At 45.6% G+C, this 24,691-nt stretch overlaps 5 protein-coding genes across 12 annotated transcripts in view; 2 read left to right on the forward strand and 3 right to left on the reverse strand.

Moving 5' to 3' along the window:
• Nucleotides 1-111: 111 nt before the first annotated feature.
• On the reverse strand, nt 112-9,884 carry LOC108037080. The gene is made up of 15 exons (XM_017113544.2): nt 9,620-9,884; nt 9,089-9,288; nt 8,116-8,343; nt 6,850-7,822; nt 6,280-6,670; nt 6,004-6,223; nt 5,670-5,901; nt 5,110-5,612; nt 4,832-4,947; nt 4,645-4,771; nt 4,352-4,588; nt 1,464-1,607; nt 1,216-1,395; nt 518-1,116; nt 112-448 (listed from the first exon to the last, which is right to left on the reverse strand). Exons 1-15 carry the CDS (start codon nt 9,648-9,650, stop codon nt 208-210), a joined length of 4,422 nt encoding a protein of 1,473 aa, XP_016969033.1. The 5' UTR covers nt 9,651-9,884; the 3' UTR covers nt 112-207.
• LOC108037095 (arginine kinase) lies at nt 2,456-4,346 on the forward strand. The gene is made up of 3 exons (XM_017113570.2): nt 2,456-2,706; nt 2,770-3,020; nt 3,088-4,346. The coding sequence occupies exons 1-3, from the start codon at nt 2,698-2,700 to the stop codon at nt 4,229-4,231; spliced, it is 1,404 nt and encodes a 467-aa protein (XP_016969059.2). The 5' UTR covers nt 2,456-2,697; the 3' UTR covers nt 4,232-4,346.
• Nucleotides 9,885-10,309: 425 nt separating the features above from the next.
• Nucleotides 10,310-14,247, reverse strand: LOC108037295 (ATP-binding cassette sub-family B member 6). The gene is made up of 6 exons (XM_017113834.2): nt 14,109-14,247; nt 13,411-13,726; nt 13,156-13,355; nt 12,769-13,094; nt 12,301-12,705; nt 10,310-11,921 (listed from the first exon to the last, which is right to left on the reverse strand). Exons 2-6 carry the CDS (start codon nt 13,708-13,710, stop codon nt 10,543-10,545), a joined length of 2,610 nt encoding a protein of 869 aa, XP_016969323.2. The 5' UTR covers nt 13,711-13,726; nt 14,109-14,247; the 3' UTR covers nt 10,310-10,542.
• An 842-nt stretch (nt 14,248-15,089) lies between these two features.
• The window catches only part of LOC108037255 (atrial natriuretic peptide receptor 1), a 43,546-nt gene continuing 33,944 nt past the window's right edge, over nt 15,090-24,691 (reverse strand). For 6 of the 8 annotated variants that reach the window (XM_017113826.2, XM_017113812.2, XM_044458782.1 and 3 more), the window contains 6 exons: nt 23,001-23,145; nt 21,103-21,529; nt 19,928-20,656; nt 19,459-19,644; nt 17,544-17,727; nt 15,090-17,146 (listed from right to left, as the gene is read on the reverse strand). In XM_017113826.2, coding sequence (XP_016969315.2) covers nt 15,538-17,146; nt 17,544-17,727; nt 19,459-19,644; nt 19,928-20,656; nt 21,103-21,529; nt 23,001-23,145 — 3,280 coding nt within the window. In that variant the 3' untranslated portion in view covers nt 15,090-15,537. The remainder of the gene's footprint in view (nt 17,147-17,543; nt 17,728-19,458; nt 19,645-19,927; nt 20,657-21,102; nt 21,530-23,000; nt 23,146-24,691) is intronic. The other 2 variants (XM_044458781.1, XM_017113818.2) reach the window with 1 other exon arrangement.
• LOC108037310 lies at nt 17,785-18,969 on the forward strand. Its single transcript, XM_017113857.2, has one exon. The coding sequence runs from the start codon at nt 17,896-17,898 to the stop codon at nt 18,508-18,510; it is 615 nt and encodes a 204-aa protein (XP_016969346.2). The 5' UTR covers nt 17,785-17,895; the 3' UTR covers nt 18,511-18,969.

Here is a 24,691-nt window from a genome sequence, read left to right on the forward strand (position 1 = left end):
TTCTCGTTATACTCATCAAATACATCAAACATAATTACAGAAAACTCAGCTAATGGTCATTGACAGAATTCTCAAACTTCACTGGTAGAATACCATAAATTTTCCATTGAATTTACATAAATAAGAATCCAAGCCCTGGGATTTGCATGTTCTCCCTCTGCTGGGCTCCATTTCTGTTTTATTTTAGATTAAACTCACACATTATGCTTATGCGACTACAACAACATCAGAGGAATTCTGCACGGGAATCGGCGTTGGAGTGCTCGCCTCCACCTCGCAGATCGTATAGTTCCGCATGCGGTTAAAGGGCGGGCTGCACAGCCCACACATCTGGTGCTTATACACGCCGTATATCTCAAAGTTTAGGATGTTGTATAAGTCGAACTGAATGGTGGAAACCAGTTGCGCGCACTCCACAATCAAAATGTTTTGCTCATTCAGCTCCACGCTGAAAATGAGAGAGGAAAAGGTAAAATTAATTTTAATAATTAGTTGTTAAGGAAGTAATCGTTCTCACCGGAAATCGTAGTCGCTAGTCTCAATGGGCCACTGATAGGGCTTTTGGCGGACATCGTGCGGCGTCTGGTCCTGGTTGAGATATATAAACACCGGCTCATTTGAAGGCTGGCTTCTGTTGTCTGTGCGGGAGTGGAAATTGAAGTAGTTCTGCCCGATATGGACGCGTAGTCCGTAATTGCTGCCTAGTTCTTGGGCAGGCGATGGCGTAACAAAGACGGCCAGCTGGGGCAACGGCGAACAGTCGGCCACCAGGAGGGTGAGACAATCGGGACGCACCGCAACCTCTCTGAGATTGATTAACTTATCATCGAAGGTATTGATCATACCATTGATTACCGAGCAGGAACGTTTCAGGCCAGTTACGTAGGTGAGTTCGTGAGAGGCGTCGAACTTGGAGTCCAGTTTGTACAAAAAGGGGATTTGGTGGAAACGCCACTTGACCCCGTTGACTTCTACAGCTAACCTGAATTGATCTTGAGGCGTGTGCATTGAGATGTTGATCTCCTGGCTCATATGCAGACTGTCCACTTTGTCGGCGGATAAGGCGGAGACCAGATGGTCCAGTCGATTGGACCAAAGCTCAAACCAAGCGGGCATCTATAAAAGATCAGGGTGAGTTGATTAGATTTTGCAATGTATTTTAGGATTGTATGGTAAGGTTTTAAAATATTCGATCTAACTATCTGAAATGCTTACATTATTAAACTTCAGGTCCATGTCATACTGTGTGATCGATGTGAAATTCTCGAAGTTGCTGCGCTTGCAAAACTTGGACGTGGGAATAGGCGAGAACTTGAGCACCTCCTTGGGGCAAAAATCGGTGTCCGTTAGTGAGATCTTGTCGGAGCGCAGGAAGGCACGGGCGTGCTCCGAGGGCTGCAATGAGAAAAATGTTAAATTTCAAAGGAATCCACTTCGTTGCTAGTTCCAACATTCACACTTACACCAGCTCTAGCTGCAAACTGCACCGAAGAGCCCTTCTCGGGGCACTCACTCTCCTCCGTGGCCAGGCCGAACACCACATTGCCATTCAGAGTGTGAGGTCGTTTGGTGAACACCAGCGGTTCATAGGTCAACTTGGTGCAAGCCTGAGGAAATAATGCAAATGAGTTTAAATGTACAGTAGCAGTAGTAGCGGTAAGTACAATACCCTCGTTTGTTTTAATATTTGTAAACTTAATCTTTTATAACGTAAAATTAAATGCAATGTATTAAAATGCAGTATACCAAAGATATGGTTCAAATAATATCGAGTATTCAGACTAATATTGGAATAAAAGCTAAATATTTTATTATTGGAGTCCCTATTTAAAACTACTTATAAACTCTTCGAGCTTAAGAAGGTTGAGTTGTGGGATTTCGACGGCACCAATTTCATAAATAAGTAATGCTAATGTTGTGACCTTTATAAGGATCTTAAAATTTAGTTGCCATTATTTTTCTTTCGATTATTGTGTATCACAGTACGTAAAGCTAGGAAGTCAACAGTCGACTTAAGCCTCGACACGAGTCAAGTGCTCTCATTGGGCGACGGGCGTGACACCCTGTAAGCTCATTGTGGTTACATTGCTGGCCAAGAGACTAGACATTCAGATAAGTGGAGGTTCCAGCCCTGTGGAATGAGACCTATTACCATGACGAAACTACAGACAACAGGGCCACAACAACGGCGGCAACGATTAGCGGGCCTACACACATCCTGACTGACTGTGCCGCCCCCTTCGTCCGTTCCTGCGTGCCACTTTATTACTCAGGCCAAAACCAAAGGAAAAACGAAAAAACCCACCCACCCGTGCATCCACTCGAGCAGTTGCCGCAATTGTTGGCACACATTCGTGGGTTGTTTGCGTCCCGGAATCGAGACTGAGAGCCGAGTCTGGCAACCGGACTGCTGGCAGGCAGGCCTGGCGGCGCACGTCGCCTCGTTTGATCAATACGACTCTGAGGGAGCTCAGTAGAAGGCAGCCAGTTACGCTACTGTTCGGACGAATTTCTCCCGTCGTACATTTTTGGGAAAATTTCAATTTTTCTTTTATTTTGTAAGAACGCGCTAAAAATCAGTAAAAAAAAAAGCCGAGTGCTGTCGAATTATTTTCGGTTCCGCCATCGAGAGCATTCACTTTGCGTTGTGTTTATAAATTTATGTTTACTTGAATTTCTCTACGACAAAACTGCAAAATGACTTCGGTAAGTGAAATAAATCAAATACGAGGCAACTGAATCTAAAGACTTCTTCTGTTCGTTTCACAGATCGAATCGAAACGAGTGCAATATCGGAAGTATCTGGAGCGTGCCGGGGTCATCGATGCTCTGAGCAAGGCTTTAATCAAGCTTTACGAGGAGCAGAACAAACCGGAGGATGCCATCCGCTTTGTGCGCAAGTTCATGTGCGAGAGTTGTCCGGATGATGCCCAGTACGATGTGATGAAGAACGACCTGGAGGAGGCCAAAACGCACATCTCGAAATTGGAGCAGGAGCTGGAGCGGCTACGTGGTCAAATGTAAGTTCCTAATATCAAAATACCAGAGAAAATCGTAGTCTAAAGTTGTTATATTTTTACGCAACAGCAAAAAGTCACCGGAGGAGTACCAGGAACTCACTACAGCTGGCTACAAATCGCTTATGGATGATGAGGAGAATGTCAATTCGCTGCTGCGCAAATACCTCACGCCCGAATTGCTGGAGGAGTTTATGCTGGTTACCACCCCTGCGCCAGTGGACGCGTACCTATACGATTGCGCCGTTGCCGGATTCGAGCACCATGAGGCACCCGTGGGCATTTACGCTGCGGATGCAGACAGCTACGACGTCTTTAACAAGCTTTTCGACCCCATCATCAAGGACTATCACGGTCAGATGGACAATGAGAACGATGTGCTGCAGAAGGATCCTGACTTTGGCAACGTGGACGAGATAGAGAATCTGGATCCAGAGCGCAAGTACATTCTGTCTGCACGAATCCGGTTGGCACGCAACATTGAGGGTCTGCCCTTCTTCCCGAAACTCTCCGAGAAACAGTTCATCGAGGTGGAGGAGAAGGTGCGCTCGGCGACGGAAACAATGGATGGGGAGTTAATCGGCTCCTATCTGACGATGGCTGACATCGATGCCGAGACCCAGGCCGAGATGGTTAAGCGACATATACTCTTTCAGCGTGGCGATGAGCAACTGACCACCGCCGGCTGCTATCGCTTCTGGCCGACGGGTCGCGGGGTCTACCACAATCCCGCCGAGACTTTCTTAATCTGGGTGAATCGTCAGGACCACGTACACATTATGTCGATGGCGCAGTGCGGAGACTTGGGCGATGTGTACAATCGCCTTGTAAACGGACTCGCGGAGCTGGAGAAGACGCTGACCTTTGCGCGTCATCCGCGATACGGAAACCTAACGGCCTGTCCCACCAACCTGGGCACCACCCTGCGTGCGTCGGTTCACATCCGCTTGCCGCTGCTCAGCAAGGACCCCGATCGTCTAATCGCCCTCGCCGAAGAATTGCAGCTCCAGGTACGCGGCACCGATGGCGGCGAACTGGCTACCGTGGAAGATGGTGTCATGGACATTTCCAATAAGAGGAAGCTCGGTTTCACAGAGTTCGAACTGGTCAAAACACTGCAGGATGGCGTAGTGGCCCTGATCAACGCCGAGGAAGAGCTCGAAATAGCCGGACAGGAGGGGCTAGAAACAAATACCGCAAACATCAAATTTTGACAGCCCAAAACATATCCATTTCACCATAAAAGTAATACTCACAAGTACAGACAAGCAGTAGAAAGACAAGAGCATATCTGGTTAAATAAATTTGTCCCGTAGTCCCGACCAATCACTCACCTTCCAGTCCTCCTCGTCATCCTTTGAATTGCGCTGAATTTGACCAATCAATTTGAACCAGTTGGACTTGGTCGAAGCCTGCACGTCTAGGGTTATGTTCCACCTGTGGAGAGCATCCACCAGGACTGACCCATCCGGAGCATCTAATTGGTCTGTGTGCTCCAGCGTTAGTCCAATCTGCTTGCCCTTCAGGTCTGAAGTCTTCAACACATCCTCGGCACAAAAGTTTCCCTCAATCTGAACGGAAATCGAGGATTAGTTCAAATAATATTCCGTTTAATTGTATCTCTTACTCTGGTGGCCTTTTCGTTGAACATCAGCATTGTTAAGTTCCGATCGTGGCCCAGGTGAATGGAGCTAAGCTGGGTAAAGCCAAATGCATACATTAGGGCGCTCACCACCATGTTTCCGGAAAAGCCACTGCAATACAAAATATATCATTAGTTTAAAAGTAAATGGGATTCGCGACGCTGAAGCTACTTTTCTGTGAATTCGGACTTGAGCAGCATCCCTCTGTACTTGATTAGCTCGTCAACATTCGTGCTCATGCCCAGACGTACGCCCAGATCTGGCATTGTGTAGCTGAAGAGTTGGACCTGAAATATTTAGGTTAGTCTTAATTTTAATTCTGAAAAGTTACTAAAAAAAAGATACTAAAACTAATTGTTTTTCCCAGAAACTATAAAATTAGCCTAAAAATAGTTCAATCTGTACAAAATATAATTTGTATATAGTCTCCTCCTCAAGAATAAACTCACCACATCGTTTCGACTCTCAGGCAGCATGATCTCCTCGAAGGGCACCGTTGCAGTTTTAGTGATCAAACCCCTGGTCTTGGTCACCGCCCGCGACTTGAAGGACAGGCCGCTGGTCAGATTCTGGGGTCGGGAGAAGGAGTAGCGCCTGCACTTACTGTCGCTCTCGTTTATATGCAGCTCGCTGCTAAAGGGGACGTAGATGAGGAAGCCTTGCTCCCGGTTGATCTCGTGGTCCAGATTCAGGAACGGATTGTAGCTGCGGCTGCGGACCGAGGCGTACGACGAATACCGGGCGTCGATCTCCAGCGTGTGTTTTGTTATAGGCGGATTGCGCTGCTCCGTAATATTGCCACGCAACGAGGTCAGCACGGTGGTCTGCAAAAGGACATCGGCGGAGGTGCCCAGCACGGTGGGCACGGAGTAGCGATTCATGAAAGGCCAGCGCACGGTTTGCATGTTGATGTGGCTGTCCGTCCGGATAATTTGCTGCAGTCGCTCCAGAACTGCAAAAAACTGGTATGAACTACCATTGACCGATAGTAAGGGGTCACCACACTCACTGTTTTCGTAGGTCAGTTGCTGGAACATCCGCTGGTTGAGATGGTAGGATAGCACCGTCTTGCCCTCCATTTGCAGAATGAACTCCAGGTGCAGGTCCTTCGAGTTGACGATCGGAGCCTGCAGCATGGCCAAAAGGGCTTTGATGCTCTTGAAAGTGAACGGATCGCTGCCTTTGCCTGACTGCATCTTGCTAAGTATCGTATCTGGCAGTCCACGTGCCTTGATGTAAAGCTGAAAAGAGGTGAAGTTGTTTAGATGTTAAATTTGTTGGATTTGCTTTTTAATTTACTATTTACTCTTTTAATTTTAATATTTAATATTGGTTTAACTTACCGCCAGTTGGCCAGTGAACTTGCCCAGAGCCTCGGTGTCGAACTTGAAGAAGGCCACCACTGGCATGTCCGATTTTGGATCGCCCACGAGGAAGACCTGCAGCATAGCTCCGATTCCGAACTTGGAGTCGCGATAGTCGAAGATATAGTTGCCGGTGACCCAGTAGCGGGACTCCGGCTTCGGTGGCAAATGGCGATGCATGTAGGACAAGAGTCGGCGTCTGGAAGCAAGGACATTAGACCTCGATGGATGGGGTAAGTAAGGGGAATGACTTGCAGTTTCTGGTAGCAGGGATATGTTGTCTCCGAAATGCTCGTCACCGTCGTCCTATAGTAGTTGATCATATGTGGGTCCGTTTCGCTCTGGATGATGCGATGGATGCTGATCAGACGGGCAGCTGTGGGGTTTGAAATCAAAAGCAGGGTAACCGCGGCCACCCGCAGCTCCAGGCTGGCGTTGCGCGACTCGAAGATGGGCCAGTAGACCTCGTAAATACGCTCCGCTCGGCGATCTGCTAATGCCAGTGTTGTCCAGGCAGCCTGGAACTTAAGGTCCTCGTGCTCGTTGGGATCCTGAACAATCGGCTCCAGATAGTTGGCCACGTTGCCCAGCTGCAAGTTGTTCAGACCCTGCAAATACAGCATCTTCTGGTCGAAGTCGCGATCGCCTAAGCAGCGCAAGAGATTAAAGGATTAGTTTTTCCGCTTTTGCTTACGGTGTCTAAGGAGATATAAGCTAATTCTTTAGGATAAAATGGAAATATCACAATTAAGTGAAATATCTAGGCGATTAGTAGATTTCAAGGATAAGAACTTCTACACATTTTTAGCTTTCTAGGAAACTTACTAAGATATGCGTTGAAGTACTTCTGCACGTATGCCTCGAACTTTTCCTTGTCAATGCCCTTAGCCACGTATACATTATGGACAAGCGTGGCAAAGCTAAGAATTGCTGCCTGCTTCACATCTGGGTGCCCCGGTCCGATATTAAGGAAGCTTTCGCACTTTTCTACCAATTCAGCCGAGAGCTCGAAAATGTGGAAGGGCATGGGTATCAGCAGTTGCACAGCAACTTGCGGTTTGGTAGTTTTGTTTAGCACCAGATGATGGGTGAGAAAAACGGAGGCTTTGGTTCCAATGCGGGGTATGATTTCATGGAAGATGTTGCGAATGGTTTCCTGGCGGTACGAGGTGCCGATGTCTACCTTCTCGTAGAGTTTTTTGAGCGAATCAAAGTCCACCTCGCTGAGAAGCTTGATCACATCGGAAAGAGTGGAGTCATAGGGTTCGGAGTACTTAAATTCCGTGGTCTCGAGACCCTCGGCCAGGCTGTCCAGGAGTACGCCCGCCTGGGTAATCAGAATCTCCTGCTGCTGGGGATTTCGTCCGCCAGTCGGATCATTCGGGTCCAGCGGCTGTAGCTCCAGGTTAGATGATTCGGCCGCCATTGAGGTTTCAATATCGATGGGATTGTCAATGGGCGACTCATTTATAAAGTTGAGCATCAACTCCGAGTTGATGAACTGCGCCTCCCCCGTGGACTCAAAGGTGTGGATCAAAGTGGTGCTCTTGGCATGGGCCATGCTTAGGAAGTACCCAGTCTCGTTATGAGGCAGCATTCCGTAAATGGCCTCGTTGCCGATGATTACACTCTTCTGGTGGTCGAACTCACACGTGTTCGGCGACACGTTGCTCCGGGTGGTGTGCACCGCCTCCGAGTAGGGCTGGCAGGTCGTCAGCTCCGGCGTCTTGCGGATGGAGATGTAGCTGGTCCTGTTGGACACAAAATACTCCGTGCGGCATGTGCCGTGGATACCAAGCTTCGGGGAAAAATTAAACTTATCAGTATGGAACACATAATATAATTCCTAAAAAGTTATACTGCAGAGGTCATTTCAAAATACTGAACTTCATACAAATATTTTATATTTTAGATTATATTGCAGAGTTGTTTAAAATAAATGGCATCAGGATTAAGTAACGTAAAGGTTTCTTAAGACACAGTTTACATGTAAAAAAAAAACACAAATATTCTGTATTAATCTTCATATTAATCAGTCGGGCAATTTTAAAGATATTAGGTCGACGCTAATTTAGTGTGCAAATAACATACCTCATCCACAACGAAGGCCCCGCTGGACTTCATCTGGAACTGCAGGACCGAAGCGATGGCCCGCTTGAAGTTCATGCTCCATATGGGATCGCCCTCCTTGAAGACCACATGCGAGATGGCGCAGTCTGGGGTGAGGGCGATCTTGAAGGGCTTGTAGGGCGGGTACATCTCCTTGTTCTGGAGGAACTTCTCGCCGGAGTTGCTCAGCGTTACATCGTCGATGACCAGCTGTGAAAGAGAAGGCGATTAGCCGGGAAAGCCCTTTAGCAATGCTGCAATCTCCGATCGGCTAGGGTCGAGCCCAACTGAACCGGCTGATAAGCCTCAGCGCCGTTTATCTGGCGAACAGAAATTAGTCAGATCGACTTTCATATGGCGCACACATGCCTCTTACTCTGCCAGATACCCAGATGCCTGATAAGCGAGGGCTACTCCTAGAGTCGCTCTCAGTCAAGACAATCAGAGCTGATTAACGAAGGAAGGAAGGGAATGTGTGCGCCTGTGTGTATTGGCATTATCTGTGGGGGCTCAATGAAAGAAGTTCACAGCCGAGTTCAGTTCATTGTGGGCACTCCGTGGGCACTTCGCTCTTTCCGAGTCTCTCTGTGAAAGGTTAAATTGTCTTTAATTCATCTGCGAATTCTTCTTCGTCTGCGCAGGCAGAGAAGAAGTCGCTGGGAAAGGGGCTGTGGAATACGCCGATTGAATCGTACAAATTGATAATAATATCAATAAATTGATTCGATTTTTCACTGATTTTCAATTGATTTATGTGTTCCTCTCTATATATACAAATAAATACAAAAGATGTTCATTTAGCACATAAGTGATCGCAAGGCAATCGGGTGTTTTTTTGTATAAACAAAAATATTATTCTAAACGAAATCGAATTAATCATCGACCGGGTCGCGGGAGATCAGACAAAACATTTCCTAAGTATTCCTGGAAATGGAACTGATCCTAGACAACTCACCGCCGCAGCCATGACTAGTTCGCTCTGCCGCTGGAGCGTCAGTTTCCCCCGCACTGTCCATCCTGTGGTTGGAGGCGCCGGATGACCCTCGTCCAGGGCCTTTGCGCCAACGACGATGTTGCCCACGTACTCGTAGAGCATTTGTTTGTTGAGGCCAATGATGCTGAATGCATGGCTGGCGTCGAAGATCAGGAAAAGATCTGCCGAATAGATAGATAGATGGGAATTTGAACTTCAATTCTATGGATGCTTCACCGCCCGCCAACCGACTTCACCCTCTTTCGCTATGTCGCATTCCCGCGGATGGGCAATAAACTCTTCAATTATCAATTGAATTTCTTTCTTATATATACTAAGTGTGCATGTGTATATATAATATATATGCACATATATAAATGATCGCAAAACGCTTTAATCAATGTTGCTCTTCGGCTTCTTTTTTGATGCGCGCTCGTCAATGAATAATTACGTCATGGTCTTTAATTAGTTTCTGATAAAGTTGGGATTATCAACTAGGTTACTCTCACGTACACACGAACACGGAGCACTTGAGTCGCCTCATGGCCAGCTGCTTCCTTCCGAGGTCGTGGTACTCTCTTTCTCACAGATTTTCCGAAGGTTTTCACTGCGCGCACAGACTCACTGTTCTAACGTAAGGCAATATATGTATATATATATTTATATGAACGCGACTGTATATTATCAGATATGTTTCAAAAAAGCCGCCGCTTTTCCTCCTTTATCGCCAACTCGTCTTATTCCCGAAGTACAGCTCGACGTCTTTTCGGTTCGCGATCCAAACTCGGACTGAAGCTGCGAGCGGACCTAACAGCCGGATTGCTGGCCTTGCTGGAGGTTCCGCTGATAAGCATCATTGCTGACAAGAGCAGCTTGGCTCTCTTATAATCTGTTGAGACTTCTCTTAGGAAATGTCCTATTAATAGATTTTGGCCGCCTTCACCAGCACAATGTATCACTGATCAAACTACAAGGATACTTTTCTGATGAACATTTTTATTCTGAATATTACAAAATGTCCTAAACAAGTTATATCAATCGTTGAAAGTTTATTTTAAATACTGCCCTTAATATAAATCCTCTGAAATATAATATTGTTGGTTGAATTTAAATACACCATAGATCACCACTACCAATTTTGTTTTTTAGCCAGTAAATATCCATAATTCAACCAAGAGTTTTTGTAAATATAGACTAGAAATACACAATTCTGCGCTATTTATTTGGTACCATTCACTTTCATTATTATTATTAGCAACGCACTTAAGCCGCTCAGATTGTCTATAAAAATCTACGTTATTTATTAGTATAAGAGTAGCGTTTAAGGTTACTTATAGACGAACTTAGACTTTCACGAAGTGTTCATACGTATAACAATATACCACAAATCACATGGAATCAGGAATAACAGAAAGTATTTTGTGGATGTCTTAAGTCTAGTGTGCTCCACCATGAGCATGTCCTGCCCTAAAGTGAGCACCACTCGTTCCAGCCCCACTTGGTCCTGCTCCACTGGGTCCAGCGCCCCCTGAACTACGTTTTTCGGATCCAGATTCTCCACTGGCGTCTCCGTTGTCGGAACCACTCTGCTCCGCATCTAGATTCTTTAGCTGTTGCTGCCACATGTCCGCATATATGCCATCTTTCCGCAGGACGAGCTCTTCGTGCCTGCCGCGCTCTGCAATGCTTCCCTGCTGCAACACCAGTATCTCGTCCGCATGTATGACAGTTGACAGCCGGTGGGCCACGATGATGGTGGTGCGATTGGCACAGACCCTGGCCAAAGCTGCCTGAATGTTTCGCTCTGTGTGCGTGTCTAAGGCCGAAGTCGCTTCGTCAAGAAGAACAATGATGGGCGATTTGAGGAGCGTTCTGGCAATGGCCACTCGCTGCTTTTCTCCACCACTGAGCCGCAGACCTCGCTCACCCACCTTTGTCTCATACTTGTCCGGGAAGCCGAGGATCCTGTCGTGAATGTCGGCGGCGCGAGCAGCCTCATAGACGGCTTCGTCAGGAGAGCCCAACTTGGCATACTCTATGTTGTAGAAAATGGTGTTGTTGAATAGAACGGTATCTTGAGGCACCACTCCAATGGCCTTTCGCAGGCTCTGCTGCTGCACCAGTTTAATGTTTTGTCCGTCAATCAGGATAGCTCCCGTCTGCACATCGTAGAAGCGGAAAAGCAGTCGCATAATAGTGCTTTTGCCGGCTCCAGAGGGTCCAACTATTGCCACCGTTTTACCGGCAGGCACAGTGAAGCTTACGTTATGGAGCACTATCTTCTCCGGCGAATAGCCGAACGTCACGTTGGAGAACTCGATGCTACCGCCAGCCGTGAGAAGCGGCGAGGAGCCTGGTGCATCCACAATATCTTCCTCCTCGCGCAGCAGGTCGAACATGTTCTCCATGTCCACGAAATTCTTTTGAATGGCGCGGTAGTAGGTGCCAAACCAGTTCAGCGGCATGTACAACTCCATGAGGTAAGTGGAGAAGAGCACAAAGTCGCCCACGGTGAGCGTTTGCTGGTGGACCACCAGGTAAACGCAGAGCAGGGATCCGGCCAGCAAGCCAAGGCATAGGATTATATTCTGGGCGGTGTTCAGCATGTTAAGGGTCAGCATGGAAAGGAACTCCTCCTTTTGGTACTTGAGAATTGCCGCCCTGTAGCAGTCCACCTCGTAATTTTCCGCTCCATAATACTTAACAGTTTCGAAGTTCAGCAGGGAGTCTACACTTCGGGCACGTTGCTCGTTGTCGGCCAAATTCATCCTTCTCTGGTACTTGGTGCGCCACTCGGTGATGGCAATGGTGGATGCTAAAAAATTAAGGAGAGTGTTAGTACTTTTTAAAAACATTGGTGATTAAATTACGTTTAAAAAACTACTCTGGGTTTTACTTATCGAACGATAATTCTTATCTATCTGCCAATTTGTTGATAGAGGGGAGGAACGTTTTTGGAAGTATAATTTAAGCGTTTACATATCACATTTTTAAAGCCCCTGATTTTGTGTAATCGTAATCGATAAGGAACCAATAGTTCTGTGGCTATAATTAATACCTTTAGTGGCATCAACTAGTAAACAATTACAAATTTAAGTTACTTTAATACTAAAGTTTGTTAGTACTTCGGACAATGCAAAATCACGTTTAAACCAGAACAGTACTATTGAATATATATTTATATTGTCCCTTACCTATATACAGGAACATGGTGAGGAACACAATCAAGCCGAACCACCAATTGAAGGCGTATATAAAGTAAGCCACTGCCACGAGCAAATCCAAAATGGTGGGCGCAATGGAGAAGACAATATAGTTGAGAAGATTGTTGATGGAATCCGTTCCACGATCCATGACACGCAGCACCTCGCCGGTCTTTCGTTGCAAGTGCCATCGCAGAGAAAGCTGGTGCAGATGCCGGAAGAGCTCGATTTCAATCTCCCGGGTCGTGTACTGCTGAACCCGTATCCAGAGGAAGGTGCGCAGGTTATTGAACAATCCCATGGTTCCGGTGCCGCCGCCTTGGAGGAAGGACAACGCCACATAGACCAGCACAAAGTCCCAGCGGAATAGGATCGGAGCAATGGTAAGACTGTCCACTGTGAATTCAGAAGATTATCGATGAATGACTGAACTCAGTACTCCCGCCATTCCTGACCTACCCAACTTCTTGCGATAAATCGGTAAAAACAGCTTTATGACTCGACCGGCTAGCAGCAGTAAAATGCACATAATGACGGCTAATTGCAGGGCGAAATTCTTCCTGGGCCAAAGGTAAGGAAACACGGTACTTAACTTGCGCCAGCCATTCCTGAAAGCCGAACCGGTGTGCACATTTCCTTGTGATTCGGGGTCTGACTCGTTCTCCAGTCGCTCGTGCGGATTGTAAGGGGCCATGATGCCTGGTGCTTTTAGACCCAAAACAAAAATGAGCAGTGAGCAAAGGAAGCGCGTGACAAACAGGCCCATCTCAATTTGATCCTTGTTGCTGGAAGTAAGTAAAAGATATACTACTGATAAACGTATTGGTAATTATTCACATGTCTTACGTTTTCAGATGGAACCACCAGTCCTCGTGACGCAGATTGATAAAGGCCAGCGACTCATTGATGAAGGCCAGTGTCCAGAAGAGCAACAGGATGAGGCCATGTCCCCGGGTGGGCACCGAAGGCAGCTGGTAGTAGCGCTCCTTGAGTATTAGACAGATGCTGAACGGATACGAGAAGCACGCAACGCAAGTGGAGAAGATCTAAAAGTGGGAGGAAGTTAAGTAACGGAGTTTCCCTGAAGATTATCATACTAACCATATACCCGTACACCGCACTATCCGGATAGATGCGAGCGTTCATCAGAAATCGCAGTGCCGCCAAAACTGGGAGCAGACACAAAAGGAACAGCTGAAGGGCGAACAGGCGGGACTTGGAGATCTGCGTGGGATCCGTTATCCGGGTGGCATACTTCCGGTACATCAGCAACTGAATGCAGCCGAAGAGCAGCAGGAATCCGCCGTAGACGGCCGGTCCCACGGTGTCCATGAAACAGTGTGAGATGCCATGCTGCGTCCACACCTCGCTGAGGGTCACGTTGGGCGGGCAGTACATCATCGTGTATTCCGGGTTTCTATGACGGGGACGGGGAAAACAATTGCGGTACGATAAGCTCTGATAGAAACGTGCCAGATAAAGTTGAGCTGTGACTGAAACAGCCCAGTGAACACAATTGCTTTGTTTTATGATGAACCAGCCATTTCGCAATTATTCACCCAAATTATCAGACGCCCCCAAAAGGGAATCACTTTTTTTTTGCTCTAGGTAAGCAGTGTGCAAATTGCTTAGCGATAATTATATTATTAATATAGAACTTTTAGAGCACGGCACCAACTGATCTCGCCGTAAAATCCGGAAACCAATGAAAGTGCAATTCATCCAACCCATTGGATATGCTAAATTATGCAATGCTACAAGTGCTCGATGGGACCGTGTGGATTTTATTTTCCGCTTACCCGCTATGAAAGTCGCTTATTTGAGTTACCACTGTAATCACTGATGAACCAGGTGATAACTCAATTAACGGAAAACTGGCGGACAACTCCGGCCGACTCAACGATCAAAATAAATAATCTTGGCCCACGGGATTAGTGTGGCCGTCAACGGATAGCTTTAATATACTAACATATTGAACGGAATGCGGGTAAGTTCAAAATCAATAGGTTTCTGTGTTCATCAAAGGGTTTGCAATAGTTAAGAAAGTGAAGCCAATATTTTTTGTAAAGTCCATATTATAATTTTATCGAAAAAGAGTGGATAATACAAAATTTTCTTGTCACCATAAGAAAATTGTGGTTTTGTTAAACGGTCTTGCTATTTTGCAGCCCTGATGTGAGTTTGGCGCTCATCTGAATATTTAAACACCTAATCAAATGTTTTTTTTAAATCATATTTATAATTTTTCTTAAACGAGCAATACTCTTTATGAAATTTGTAAACCTAAAAACATAACATCGAGACAATAAAGGCCATTTACTATATCGCTTTCATTTTCTTTAAGCTTATTGTTTTTAAAAGAAGTATTCAAATGTATACGATAATTTATTTCCAAATTTATTTCTGTTCTTGTTATCACTTATTGTTTTTAAAAGAAGTATTCAAATGTATACGATAATTTATTTCCAAATTTATTTCTATTCTTTTTATTTATTTAAGTTATCAAAAAAATAAGTTAACTTTTTAAAAATATTATCTATTATTCTGTACTGTATTGGTATTTCATATTTTCACACCTCACAGCGAGATTTGCACTTTCAAGAAGAAAGTTCTTGGTTTAAGAACTCAATATTAAATCAATATAATTGAATGTTTATAGTTTTTTGAAGGTTTAAACCCCATTAACCGTTTCGAACCTACAAAATTACCTCATATCTTAAATTAATACCACCCTTTTCAAAATAAAAAATTAGTTTCTGAATTCCATTTGAATATATATATATATTTATATAGATTTCTTTATTCGTCAATTTTCAAAATAAATATTCATGTTCGTCTAATACTTTACATACAAGAAATTTTCACAAGTTGCCTACTCTTAGCCTTAGGTAATATCTACTCTACACTAATTGTCTGAGTTTAAAGAGAATTAATATTCAAAGCACAAGGAACAAATTGTCTGGGAGTAAATTCCTATTTACATCGAGTTTTTCTTCGTTTTTAAGGTTTGCTAACATGTAAAATTCGCTACTTATTAGTAAAGGGATAGGGGTGATTAAAAACTACTAAACATTTTAGAAGAGTTCCCGTACGAATTTCGAATTTGATTCGGTCGCCTATCGACTAACCACTAACTTGTTCAACTTGGGTTTAACTTATTATCACAAACAAGTACATTTAATATGCATATGATTACAGGGTGGAGGGAGTAGCCTCCCCCGCTTACAGCTACGAGTTGATCTTGGCCAGCAGCGGCTGGGTGACGGCACTGCCCGCCACCGGTGGGCACTGCTGCTTGTAGCTCTTCACCAGGTATCCGTAATGGTTGCTCTCCGCCGGAATGTTCTGGCCACTGCTGCTCCTCTGCGGACTGGCGGAGACCAGCTGGGGCACCGGAGCCGGAGCACTCGGTGGCCCCGGTGTGGACAGCAGTGGCGCCTCGTCCCCCTCGGCGAACTTGATCCTCAGCTGGCCACTGCCCATGCTGCTCGTTTCGGGGCCTGGAGAGGCATTGAGCTCTGTCCGGGCGCTAGTCAGCAGCGTTGAGATCGTGGGCGATGGCTTCAGCCTGCTCCGTTGGCCACCCAGTTGCGGTGGCTGCAGGATGCCGCTCAGATTGGAGCTGGAATTCGAGTGCACATAGCCGTGACTATTGTTGTTATTGAGGTGATGGTGGCTCTTGAGTGCTCCGCTCAGCGGCAGCCGGAAGTGGGCCAGCTCCCAGCTGTCGGACGACTCCTCCATGTCCCGCAGGCTGCGGCTGCTGTAGATGTCGCAGGTCCTCTGGGCAGCCGCCGCATCCAGATAGAGGTTCTCAGTCTTTTGGTAGTCGAAGCCGCCGCCATTCAGCTTGGGCGAACTGGAGCTAATCTTGCGTTTCACGCGGAGATTGGGCGTATCCTTGGACGGTGGCGCTGGCGGTGGCAGGTCGATCGCAGGTGGCGGTAACTGGAGAGGTGGCGTGGCCACCACCAGTTCCGAGTACTGCTTGTGCAGGTGGTGCGACTGACTGCGCTGCGGCTGCTTCAGCGAGGAGCGGCGCTCGAGCATTAGCTTGCTGGGCGAGATCAGGGAGTTGGGGCGAGGCACCTCGCCTTCCAGCCAGTAGGTGAGCATCTCGCCCTTACCCTTCATGGGCACGAAGCCGCGACGAGTGGTCACAAAGGTGCCGAACTCATCCAGTGCCACCTTGGTGGTCTCACTGATGTGGATCTTCAAGGCCTCACCATTGGACTCCATGCGAGAAGCCGTATTGACAGTGTCCCCAAACAGGCAGTAGCGTGGCATCTTCAGACCCACCACCCCGGCCACACAGGCCCCAGTGTGCAGGCCGATTCTCAACTTAAGCCGATCCTCCGGCCGATGATGGATCCGGAAATTATGCACCGCCTCCAAGAGGGCCAGTGCCAAACGGGCTATCTCCCGGGCATGCTGGTTACCATTGCGAATGGGCAAACCTGAGACCACCATGTAGGCATCTCCAATGGTCTCCACTTTGTACACATCGAAGTTCTCCACGATGGAGTCGAAGCAGGTGTACAGGTCGTTGAGGAACTGCACCACCTGCATGGGTGTGCTCTCCGCCGAGATGGCCGTGAAGCCCACGATGTCACTGAAGTAGATCGTAACCTGGTCGAAGGTCTCCGCCACCACGGGCTGTCCGCTAATGAGCTGGGCGGCCACGCTCTGCGGGAGCAGTTGGTAGAGCAGCTTCTCGCACTTCTTCTTCTCCTCGTGGTAGTCCTGGGTGCGCTCCTCCACCAGTTCCTCCAGGTTGTTGGCATACAGCTCCATGCGCTTCAGCAGGTTGTCCACGATGTTGCCCGTCTCGTTATCCCTGCGAAAGAGAGCAATCAAAATGAAAGGATTTTATTTATTTTGATCTTATAATTTGTACAAAGCTAAGACTTACATAGAAACAAAAAGTACTAGCTGCTATCTATCTATCTATATGGTTTTTGATTGATTTCATAAAACTATATACAACACTATAGACAAGAAAGCTGTCTTAAAATAAAAAAATATCTCACGATTTTCAATATTTGTGTATAGATATGTTCTATATATATACTTGTATATCCATTACTGTATGTAAAGTAAGTGGTATAAAAGCTCAACTATCAAGACGATGACTAAATTTAAAATTCAGATTAGAAAACCTCATTGATTTTTTAATGTAAAGGAGTAATGACTTGCTAGAGGAATTATTTGACGCGCTAATTGTTTCCACTCACTTATTGAACCTGCGTATCATGGACTTGAGAGTGTTGAAGTCCGGACGCTCCGCAGGATCTTCCGCCCAGCAGCGGCGGATGATGCCATTGATGTCTGCCTTGGTGTCGCCATTGGGTTCCAGTTCCGGACGGAATGGTTTCTGCATTCTGTGCGGTTGGTATCCCTTAACCAACTCAATGATCTCTGTGAGGGAAAAATGAGAAACCCTTGAATTAGTCTTCAATCCAGAATTTATTTTGTACAAGTTGATTATGTAAATTATTCGTGTTAAGTGTAGTTTTATGTCAACACCGTAGGGGTCCTATTGACCAGGCAGATTTACCACACGGACACTCAAACACAGCTGCCGAGATGTGCACCAGGAATCAGTATCTGGAACTGGTCGGTTTATTTGTACAGGCGAAGCCTCAGAAACCCCGTGTCCTAAGGCCTTGTCACCAGCATGAACTCTTGCTGCAGCTCATCTGCCGTCGCAAGGAGCTGCTGACCAAGAGCCAGCTCGAGGACCTAATCTGGAACATATCCAATGGCCCGAAAAAGAAGACCTCCAAGTCCAGGAGGAGGCAGTGTGGTGGCATGGATGTGCAGACCGAACCCACCGATGCTGAAGTAGTGTTCGGTTGCAGCGAGAAGACGCCACCTGGCACCATTTCAAACAGAGGCTGGGGAAGATCACGCATCGAGTGGCTGCGCAAGTTAGAGGTACAACAGAAGCAATATTACCAGGCCTGGCAGGAATCCCAAGGGGTCAATGCTTGCAACAAGCCAAGCGGGATTTCAAGCCAAAAGGACAAGGAACCCAGCATATTGAAGGCCAAGGAATCCAGTGGATCGAAGGACAAGGATACAAGGAAAGCCAGGAAGAAGCAACCCGGCTGTTGGTCCCTGCTGCCTTTCAGCTGTGCCTGGGACCTCGGCCACGATTCCAGCTGCCAGGACGTGCCCCACCGCAAGAAGAGTTCGTGATTCGCCTTTTGGCCCCCAGTGTGGGATTCAACTTTTTCGACCGAACCTGCACTTTGATTTCGATTTTGATTTCCAGTGCGACGAGACCGCAATTAAATTCGTCTGCCGACACAGCCCACGACAAGTACTTGCTGCCAAAGTTGCATCCTGCGGCTGACGAGTGGATGTGCCCAAGGAGGACTCTGATTCCCTTATCCCAGTCACGGCCTAATTTGATGAATTCGTCAAGTGCCAACTCGAAGACCAAGTTCTGGGCGCCAGTTGAAATCGGCACGAGTCTCGAAGTTGGCCTGTAGTTCAACGAGGCATTGAGTGCATCAACTTTAAACAGCATCAACTTTAAAACAGTGAAAAGCCAGCGCATAGAAAATATTTTTTGCTTTTGGTTTTTTGTTAAAGTGGCTAAAAGTGAAATGACCTTCGATATGAAAAGCCACAATAAATCAAAAGTTAAATCGATAGCTTGTATTTTTATATATATTTTAAAAATGTGACCTTTCGTATTTCGTATTAATTGTGACCCCTAAAGACTAGATTTCCTATAGAATTTTGAATGAACAAATTTAAGTTTCTTTTCTTGGTGGTCAATATTTAAGAGCATTTAATTAACGTGTTAATGTAGCTCAATATTGTTTAATATTCGCTAGATTACCCATTATTCTTGGCATGGAAATTCTCTGGTTGCACAGAGGTAAAATGATAGTTGCCACTACCCCAACCGTATATTGTGCAGCACGTCCAGTACTAATTTGGGCCTCCACCCTGATCCACAACCACAACCGCCACCAGCCCAGTGGCCAACTGACGGACTGAGTAACCGCAACATGTGCAAAAATCTGGCATTAAAATTCCGCACAGACAAAATCGGCCGCAACACGAAAACGGCCAAGCGGAAGGAGATGGGAATGATAGAAGGGTCAAAGGTTGAGAAACACTGGAATAGCATACCTTGCGGCGATTTCTCATACGCACACCTGCCCAGGTAAAAGGGACCTTGTCGAGTGGTTATCTCGTGCACAATAATTCCAAAGGCGTAGACGTCACCTTTCTGGGTTCCCTCGGGCGCTCGATTGTGCTCCACTTTCAGCAGTTCAGGGGCTGTCCACAGAAGCTCTGCACAGGGAGAAAATATATCTGTTTAATTAACCATCATTCAAAACTCTAAAGTATTAAACTATGTATAGAAATATATTTTGATTGAGAGAATATTTGTAAAATCTTAAACTATATTTCCATTAAATTATTTAAACCAAGCAACTTAAAAAAAAATTATTTTTCTGCAAATTTGAATTGATATAAGATTTTAGATTAAAGTAAAGCGAAAATGGGAATATGTTGATTATGTTTTTCTTTTACATTTTGTAACCCAACATTTTTTTAAGTGTAGTAAACTCTTTTGCAAGCTCTAACTACTTACTGCTCCAGTAGGCGTGGCTGTTGCAGTTGCCCCCGTCGCTCTCCATGTCGAATCGAGTCCGCCGCAGGGTGTGCAACCCAAAGTCGGTGATCTTGAGCACGAACCGGGAGTCGACCACGCAGTTGGAGGACTTGAGGTTGCCGTGGGAGCGAATGTCGGAGCTGTGCAGGAACTGCATGCCTCGGACGATGTCGTGCATGAGGGACAGGCGGAACATCCAGTCCAGCTGGAACTGCTCGTTCTCGAGGATGTCCTGCAGCGAACCCTTTGGGCAGTATTCAGTCAGCAGGAAACTTCGGCGCTGATCCAGACAGGCACCGTAGAACTTGACCAAGTGGTCGTGCTGCAGGTCCTTCATCCGCTTCAGTTCCAGCATCAGACTGCGAGTGAGCACAGCCTGCACATTATCCACCTCCACCGGCTTGATGGCCACCTTGCTCTTGCGGAACATGCCCACGGGAATGAAGATCTGCCGATCGCCATTGATGGACACCATGTCCTCGGACATCAGAGTGAGCTGCGAGCTCTGCTTCACCAGCGAGTGGAAGGAGCCGCGCAACCCACGCTCTGCGGCATCTCGGAACATCACATCCTCCAGCGACACCTTCCAGCTCATCGAGTTGATCTCCGCCTCGGCGATGTAGTGTCGATAGCCGAAGAAAAAGCACACGGCCATCACGACCACCATGGTGCCCAGCACAATCGACAGGATCGCATAGCCAGGCAGGGCTAAAAGATAGGTTACATATGAAGTCAGGAAAATGTTGGCTCTTGGGGAAAATAACCTTAGAGTAAAAGTGTTTATTGCTTAAGATATATATTGTTAAATTAAGAGAAATCGTTGTGTACCCTATAATAAAATTGATTTTTTTTTAATTTTACGGTCTTGGGGTTGAGTATAACCAAATTACTAAAATTTCCTTCACGTCTAGAGATGCCTTTGCAAAACGCAAAATACTGTGGCAACCAAAGCTTTAAATTTGAAAATTTCCTACCTAGAGACAAAGTAATTGTTTTTTCAGAAATCTATCAACCTAAAAATATTCTCAGCTATCGGACATTTTCGACGATCCCCAGAGATTTCTTCCTAAATACTTGCTCCAAAAAGTATGCTAAGATATATAGCCCCAAGGACCTTGGGCTTACTTATTGATTACTTATTAATTAATACTCACAATTATCGGGGCACAGGGCACCGTCGTACCCGCAACTGGGTCGATCCGGCGGCGCCTCCTCGCGATCGCCCGCCCAGTGGATCTCCTTGTTGGCCTCGAACTCAAGACGGTTGTGCAGAAAGTGGGCCACGATCTCGAATCTTCCGGTGGTGGGGTTCATGTCCAGCAGCGAGTAGGCGGAGAGCCGGTCGCCGTTGGCGTCGATGGTCACGTTGCCGGTGATGCCGGTGAAGCTGCGGTTCCACATGCGGCGCACCATGTCGGTGCCGTTGATGGGACGCGTCAGCATGGTGGGATCCTCGCGGATGCTCTCGTTCAGGGCGTTGGCGTAGAGGAGGACTCCGTCGAAGAAGGAGGTGACAAATGCCGAAATGGGCTCGTTGTCGCTGAACGTGTAGTTGTACTTCTCCGCGGCAATGGCTTTGATCTGTGAATGGCAACGGGCAAATAGCGACGCATTAATCTCCCTTCAGCTGGCAGTTATATCGCCCCATTCTATGCGTCGCCAAGGGGCATCAATTGCTGCCCGCTTTCCCGCCGGGGGGAAACCCCTTTAATTGCTTTGGCTCCCGTGAAAATTCAATTACGCGTTCGCTCGCTCGGAACGAAGGAAGGAAGACGTCGGTTCTGGTCTAGGACGTTTTGTCACAATCCATGTGGAAATTATTGCACACCGCACTCTGAAGTGCCGCAGGCGGATTTCGTTGGCCATTCTCTTTTGACAAGAGGCGATGCCGGGATTTGGCCGGAGCTGCGGCTGCAAGTGTCCATTGGGCGTAAGTTTTCTGCCAAGGAAGCCGACGATTTAAGCTACAGTCAATGGAAAACGTGGACGGCCTGTTAAGCTCCACCTGAGTTCATTTATTAACAGATGAACGCACTCAAACAGATTGCAATTTATTTAGCAAAGAAAACACTTCCGATCGAAGTAAATTCTGAGTGCTAAGGAAACACAGATCATTGGATTTTAAAAACCATCAAGCAACATCTTGCTTAAAATGTTAATAAGTGTATTGAAATCCAGATGATTAAAACGTGTTAACAATAAAATCAATTTCGTAAGCTTTCAAAATCTTCCAAACTATTTGCTATGTGTCGAATTCGTAAAACAATCGTTGGGGTCTATTTGGTCTGCTTGCGAAATCAAAAACAGACCAGAAAAGTAATGGTAATGGTACTTCCTTAATGTTTATAAATTAATTTTGCAATTTATCTAAAAGTCTGCATAGAAAAATGATATCTGTTGAATGAACTATGAAACCTTTCCAGGCATTTCGCTTTAAGAGATATTCTCATATGTGTATCTTAAAGATTTAAGGCTCATTTCGTGCTGAGCATGCATCCCAGGCTGCCAATCAGATAAGCATCATCAACATGCATTTTCTCTCCTCCTCCTCGTGGGCTAAGTACCTGGCAGAACCGAGTGTCATTAGCCAGACGGTCTGCAGTCAATAGAAGCCTCTTTAGAGGCGAACTCCTCCATAGATTGCCCCCCATTCCCTGGCTGCTTATCAGAAGCTGCAACAGCAAATTCACTTGGTTTTCAGGTGGCTGGGCCGGCTTTTCGAGGGCCCTTCGGTTTGAAGTTGGCCAGCAAATGCTCTTAGGTGTTGTCGGCTTTGCTTGTTGCAAATTTACCATGTATCAACAGAAAAATGTTTACAATTCCTAGCCGACCCCCTACCACCAAGTTGCCATGCCAAATAGGCTGCAGTTGGGAGGGAACGTGCACAGGAATTGAGTATGCATGAGGCTGGCCAAAAAAGGTGCAAAAAAGGGAGAAAAACAAAAGAAATCTGGAAAATTTTTCAAATTGGCTTTCACATCCATTTCCATGCAAATGCGGGCATCCCCCCATTTTCGCCCCCCAACTGCAGCTGCTTCCCCGCCAGACTCACCTCATTGGAGACCCGGGTGTACTCGTTGTCATTCGGCTGTTTGGGGGTTACGGTCAGCATGGCCGTGTAGGCCTTCTGGGCCCGCTCATTATTTAAATCCGTATCGTTCTTATCGTACCACGGCTGCGACGTCAGATATTGAACCCTTCAATATAGAAATGGTAATAAATAGAATCACTATCAGTGGCGGCACATGCAAGTAAAGTAGTCGCTCAAAAGGATGAACTTGCTGTGACCAAATGTAAATTATTTTTATTTTATTAAAGTTAATTAAAGTTAGTAACTTATGTCCTCATAATTCTGCATTAAATAAAATCTTGAAGACCTACTCCTTACTAAAACAAATTATTAACTATATAAAATAATACAAATAATAACATTTACATTTATTCAAAAGGTACTCTTTTATATTAAAAGTATTCACCGAACACCGTCCACTCTTTCGATGACGTACTGTATGTGATTTTTACAGTTCCCCTTTTTACTTATAAATATTTTTCGAGTATTTATATTTTTCGTTCCCTTTTTAATTTTAGTTTTTTCTTATCACGGCCGTTTTAATTTTGCCTTTGTGCCGCCTTTTCTTTAAGTTTATTACCAGCTATTGATATGCGTCATATATTGTTTATAAATAGAATTGTAAAGTGTACACTCGCCGACACTTATAAGTTTGATTCCATGTAAATGCGTTTGGAATTCATTAGCCCCTCCCCGAATTCATGTGCCCTGTTATCAACCGGGCTTCGCATGTGTTTTGCTCGCTTCAATGTTAGCGGCTAGAAATATTTTTAAATATTGATAATCGAATATACTATAGATATCGACTGCAGCTGTAGAGTTGCCTGACATCCACAATTCGTTGGGGAATTAATTATTGGGCACCATAAATGGAAAAACACTTAAAGGAAAATAAATATCAAATAACATTTTACAATTGACTTAGCTATGTGAAATCAATTTTACGGCTCAATTTGGAAAATAAAATACAAAAATGCTTATTAAATGCTATTGTCAAAAGATATTTTATTTTTTAAAAACTTGAAACATTTTATTAAGACAACTATAACAAATAGTTGCTAATCCCCCTAAATTCCTAAAGGGATTCTAATAATAGGTTAATTATTGTTCTGTCTGTTTATTTAAGGCTTCGAAAGCAGGAAATTGATTAGCTAATCCAATGCATATACCGGCATTCACACACGCTTTAATGCACTAGTATATAGATTAGTCTTTATTATACATACTATATGTATACGCAGCATTTTCCATTGATTGTTAGTGTCATGAAGGTCGGGCGATTAGAGCGCATTTGATGCACATGCAAATGTATTTATTGCATCTATTGCAATTAAATTCTTTGGAATATTAGAAGTAGTGAGTGCCCGAGCATCTCGGCTTTAAAACGGGTCAAACAAAGAGCTGAGTTTGCGGGGCCAACAAAGAAGCTGGGGCATTACTCAGCACTTATGATTGTGGATAATCATAATAAATATGGCTCGGAGTCGAAGTCTGAATCGGAGTCTGAGGTGGGCACTTTGCTTGTCGTCCATTGTTGGGCTACGGAGGTTGACTGGCTTTAATCGATCTGCCATGTGCCGAAATTTGGAATTTCCTCAATTTAAAAATAGTTGGACTCTTGTGTGGTAAATGCAGAAGCTATTTCTGGAGTTCGCTTGGTATATTTTATAACA

The sequence above is a fragment of the Drosophila rhopaloa genome, unplaced genomic scaffold (genome assembly GCF_018152115.1).
Source record: "Drosophila rhopaloa isolate 14029-0021.01 unplaced genomic scaffold, ASM1815211v1 contig_167, whole genome shotgun sequence".
Classification (NCBI taxonomy): Eukaryota; Metazoa; Arthropoda; class Insecta; order Diptera; family Drosophilidae; genus Drosophila; species Drosophila rhopaloa.

Coding starts and splice junctions, on each gene's coding strand:
- LOC108037095 (XM_017113570.2), top strand. Junction 3,021..3,087: donor GAGCGGCTACGTGGTCAAAT/GTAAGTTCCTAA, acceptor TTTACGCAACAG/CAAAAAGTCACCGGAGGAGT.
- LOC108037080 (XM_017113544.2), bottom strand. CDS start 9,650: ATGAGGCGACTCAAGTGCTCCGTGTTCGTGT. Junction 8,344..9,088: donor AACTAGTCATGGCTGCGGCG/GTGAGTTGTCTA, acceptor TCTCTTTCACAG/CTGGTCATCGACGATGTAAC. Junction 6,224..6,279: donor TATCCCTGCTACCAGAAACT/GCAAGTCATTCC, acceptor CCTTGCTTCCAG/ACGCCGACTCTTGTCCTACA.
- LOC108037295 (XM_017113834.2), bottom strand. CDS start 13,710: ATGATGTACTGCCCGCCCAACGTGACCCTCAGCGAGGTGTGGACGCAG. Junction 13,356..13,410: donor GTGCGGTGTACGGGTATATG/GTTAGTATGATA, acceptor TCCCACTTTTAG/ATCTTCTCCACTTGCGTTGC. Junction 13,095..13,155: donor TGGTGGTTCCATCTGAAAAC/GTAAGACATGTG, acceptor ACTTACTTCCAG/CAACAAGGATCAAATTGAGA.
- LOC108037310 (XM_017113857.2), top strand. CDS start 17,896: ATGTGCACCAGGAATCAGTATCTGGAACTGGTCGGTTTATTTGTACAG.